Source organism: Hibiscus syriacus, unplaced genomic scaffold, assembly GCF_006381635.1.
Source record: "Hibiscus syriacus cultivar Baekdansim isolate YM2019G1 unplaced genomic scaffold, ASM638163v2 tig00110777_pilon, whole genome shotgun sequence".
Taxonomy (NCBI): Eukaryota; Viridiplantae; Streptophyta; class Magnoliopsida; order Malvales; family Malvaceae; genus Hibiscus; species Hibiscus syriacus.
In genome coordinates this window covers 1,892,506-1,896,488 of record NW_024062858.1, presented here as the reverse complement: position 1 = coordinate 1,896,488, position 3,983 = coordinate 1,892,506, and the positions used below count along the sequence as shown (strand labels likewise).

The 3,983-nt window shown below is 41.7% G+C and overlaps 2 protein-coding genes across 2 annotated transcripts; both read right to left on the bottom strand.

The window, feature by feature from the left end:
• Nucleotides 1-220: 220 nt before the first annotated feature.
• LOC120139958 (leucine-rich repeat receptor-like protein kinase PEPR2) lies at nucleotides 221-1,560 on the bottom strand. The gene is made up of 2 exons (XM_039155047.1): nucleotides 719-1,560; nucleotides 221-619 (listed from the first exon to the last, which is right to left on the bottom strand). The coding sequence occupies exons 1-2, from the start codon at nucleotides 1,536-1,538 to the stop codon at nucleotides 285-287; spliced, it is 1,155 nt and encodes a 384-aa protein (XP_039010978.1). The 5' UTR covers nucleotides 1,539-1,560; the 3' UTR covers nucleotides 221-284.
• On the bottom strand, nucleotides 1,548-3,769 carry LOC120140004 (LRR receptor-like serine/threonine-protein kinase GSO1). The gene is made up of 3 exons (XM_039155077.1): nucleotides 3,592-3,769; nucleotides 2,345-3,533; nucleotides 1,548-2,283 (listed from the first exon to the last, which is right to left on the bottom strand). The coding sequence occupies exons 1-3, from the start codon at nucleotides 3,767-3,769 to the stop codon at nucleotides 1,548-1,550; spliced, it is 2,103 nt and encodes a 700-aa protein (XP_039011008.1).
• Between the last annotated feature and the right edge of the window lie 214 nt (nucleotides 3,770-3,983).

Genomic DNA, 3,983 nt, shown 5'->3' with positions numbered 1-3,983 from the left:
TGTCAAGTAAATTAGTTCACTCTCCCCTATCGAGAAGTGCCTAGATGGTGCCTTTGTGCCAAGGTACTTGATCAAGATTCACTCGATATTGTTGTTAATTAAACCGATTAATTGTACAGCTCTGCTCATCAATTTAATTTCTGGGTTCTTGACTTGGATTGGGCTGATCCTGATTGATAGCTTCTAAGTACAGCATTAGTTACTACCTACATGCATCTGATACAAGGAAATATATAATTCGCAGTGAAAGGCTAAAAAGAAGCCTTCGCTTATGCTTTGTTTACTCATTTTCCATGCTTTTCATTTAGCCTAATTAGAGAAGCCACTACATCCCTCATGGAGGGTCTTGTATCAGCCATAGATTGAGTGCATTGAAGTGCCAATTCCAGCAACCTGAGGGTCTTTTGTTGTTCATCATTGCTCCAAAGGCTGATCTCTTCATCAAGAAAGCAAATGCATTCTTCATTTTCCTCTAGTTTCTTCCTAGTCCACGAGACAATAACTAAGCCATCCTGGAAGCTAGGGTCCACAGGCAATTTCCTGCAGAGCATCTCCAGTAGAACTACTCCATAGCTGTAGACATCACATTTCTCTGTCAACCGAGTTGAGTATGCATTCTCTGAAAAGGAGCCATGAAAGAATTCATATATGATCTCGGTTTTTCCGGAAGTATGTAGCGGTCTCGTTTAAAATCAGTGGGAGATATGATGGAACAAACCTGGTGCTATGTATCCCAATGTTCCAACAATTTCAGACCTTGTTGAGCTTGAATCCTGATCCTGATTGTAGACCGACTTTGCCATTCCAAAGTCTCCGATCTTTGGTTCGAATTCAGAATCCAATAGGATATTATCTGATTTGATGTCTCTATGGATAATCTGAGGCACGCAATCATGGTGAAGGTAGGAAAGCCCATGAGCTATGCCGAAAGCGATATGATATCTTGTATCCCAGTTTAAAACCAAGCGTGGTTGGCTCTGGTGGAGCACATCAAAGAGTGTCCCGCCAGGCATGAACTCGGTCACGATGAATCCATATCCATCTCTAATGCAGTAACCTGCCATTCTCAGTATGTTACGATGCCTGATTAACCCAAGAGTTCTAATCTCGAGTTTGAAGTTTGTGTTGGACAAATTCACTTTCTTGACTGCCCAATGGTTCCTTGAGTTGGAAGTTTCTGTTCTGTAAACTGTTCCATGCCTACCTCTGCCAATGATATACTTGTCACTCCATCCTTCTGTAGCACGGATAATATCTTCAATTTTCAAGTTCTCGGGTAGATCTTCGGTTCTAGAATGTCGTTCAAGGAGAAGAGTTTGATCAACAGAATGTTTCTTTTGTTGGCGCCCAACCACCAGTGCATAGATCATTGCAGAAAGCAATGCCAAGGAGACCACCACAGCAATGATTACCCCAGCAAGAACCTTTCCCCTGCTGTTGCCTTCTTTTATTTCCCTACATTTACCAGTTTCATCACCCAGCAGGCAAAGCTCCGGGTTTCCAATGAAAGATCCGGGATATGAAGCGACGATCCTCATCCAAACAGATCACAATTTTCCTTTTAGGCGATTAAATGATATGTTCACAAAATAGAGGGAGATCATGTTGTTCATATCTGCCGGTATCTCACCAGAGAAACTGTTGCTTGAGAGGTCAATAATTTGTAGCTTGTCTAGTTTGCCAAGGCATGCAGGGACTTGACTGGAGAGCTCGTTGTTGCTTAAATTGAGAATTGAACTGAAATGGTGAAGGTTACTCAGACTACATGGAATGCTTCCTTCAAGCATGTTAGCTCCGAGCTGCAATTCGATTAGGCTTTGGAGGGATGAAAAGGAATCAGGAATATATCCACCGAGTTTGTTTTCTTGGAGTAGAAGGTTTTGCAGATTGGGCAATGATATTATTTCTGACGGAATACTTCCTGATAGATGATTGAAGCTTATGTCCAGTTTGATGATCTTCTCGCAATGGCCTAACTCCGATGGATTGCTTCCTGTAAGTGCATTAGAAAAAAGACTTAAAATTTGCAGATTCTCAAGCCTCCCAAGCTCCGGAGGTATCGAGCCTGAGAGCCTATTCCTTGACAAATCCAACATTGAAAGATTGGTCCAGTGACCGAACACTGGGGGAATCTTTCCTTCGAGCAAGTTTCCTTGGACTTCCAGGAAGAAAATCCCAGGGTTCTCGTCCAAATCTGATGGTATAGGCCCTTGGAGAAGATTGTTACTAAGGATCACCCTTCTGAGGGACAAGCATTTCCCAATATTAGCAGGGAAGCTCCCACTGAAACGATTGTTCCCAAGGGCCAAAACAGAAAAAATTATGTCCAGCGCATATTCTGGACGGAATCGATCCATTAGTTGAGTTCCCTGATAAATCTAATCTGACCAAAGCAGGAACATTTCTGCTGAGATCAAATTGGACTTCCCCAGCAAGATCATTCTGAGCCAGGGATAAGAATCTCAATTTCTTCAAATGGCCAATTTCAGGAGGAATTGTACCACTTAAACTGTTATCATACAGAGCCAGCTGCACCAGGTTGCTCAGCCTACCAATGTCATGTGAAATTTGTCCTTCAAAATGATTGTTGAATAGAAAAAGAACCTCCAGATTCTTGAGATTGCAAATTTCTGGAGGGATGGTTCCTCCAATGAAATTATGCTGAAGCCTAAGTTCAACAAGTGAAGTGCAGTTTCCAAGCTCAGGAGGTAATGAGCCATTAAGCTTCTTGTTAAAAATAAAGAGATTAGCTAAACCTGTAAGGTTTCCTATTGACTGAGGAATGTGACCAACCAGACTATTACCTGAAAGTGCAATCACCACAAGCTGATTGCATTGAGCAATCCTCTCAGCAATAGTTCCATTCAGCTTGTTCCCTGACAGAACAAGCTCTTTCAAGTTCTGCAGACTCCACAAAGTGTCTGGAATTTCCCCCTCCAGATTGTTTTCATCAAGATAAAGAATCTCAAGTTGCAGAAGGCTCTTAAAACTCTCTGCTGGAATTACCCCTTGGAATCTGTTGTAGGATGCTATGAACGTTGTAAGGTTATAGCAGTTCCTCAAGGTACGAGGCAAAGAACCAGAAAATCCATTCTCATGGATCCAGAAATCCAGAATCATACATGAAGGTGGTAAATCAGGCAGTGAACCAGTGAGGTTTTTTGTGTGTAAATAAAGGAACTTCAAATTCGGTAGAGAAAACATTTCATCTGGAACCACTCCACTTAGAAAATTGTTGTACAGTCCAATAAATTCCAGACTGGTGCAAAGACTTACCTCTGGAGGAATTTCACCAGACAGTGAGTTATAACCCAAGTCAATCCTTGTAAGCCACTTCGAGATGAAAACATGACCAGGGATTGACCCTTCAAAGACATTATCATTGAGAAGAATGGTGTTTAGTTTGCTGCAGTTTCCCAGAATTTGAGGTATATTACCACTGAAACTGTTGCCACTGAGATCAAGAGAGACCATACGCTTGTGGAGGCAAAGAAAAGGGACAGAGTTGTTTAACATACCAGATAACCCAAAGCCTGAGAGATTCAAGGCTTTGACTTGAATAGTGTTTTTGGAGTAGCAAGACACACCTACCAATTGGCAATGAGAAACTGATTGATTCCATGGTAACAGAAGCTGAGTGTTTTGGGAGGCTGTTAAGAAACTGAAGAAGGTAAATTGCAGGTGGAGATAAGGAGGGTGATGATGATGATGCAAGGGAAAGCATGAGGGAGTAGATAAGAAGACGATACTGGAATAACAACAGCACCATGTTCTTATGGAACTTCTTTTGACGACACTGATTTCACATGTCCACATGCGTTTTATGTTTTGTTTGGAATGAAACAGTTGGGCAAGTTGCAGGCGCGTGTTGTTTCCTGGTGGAACTAGAAGGGTGGAATCATGGTGGCTTTGATAAAGCCAAAAAACAATGCTGCTATATCAAGTGTCAATGAAGTAATAATATTTATTCATGACATGTTTGT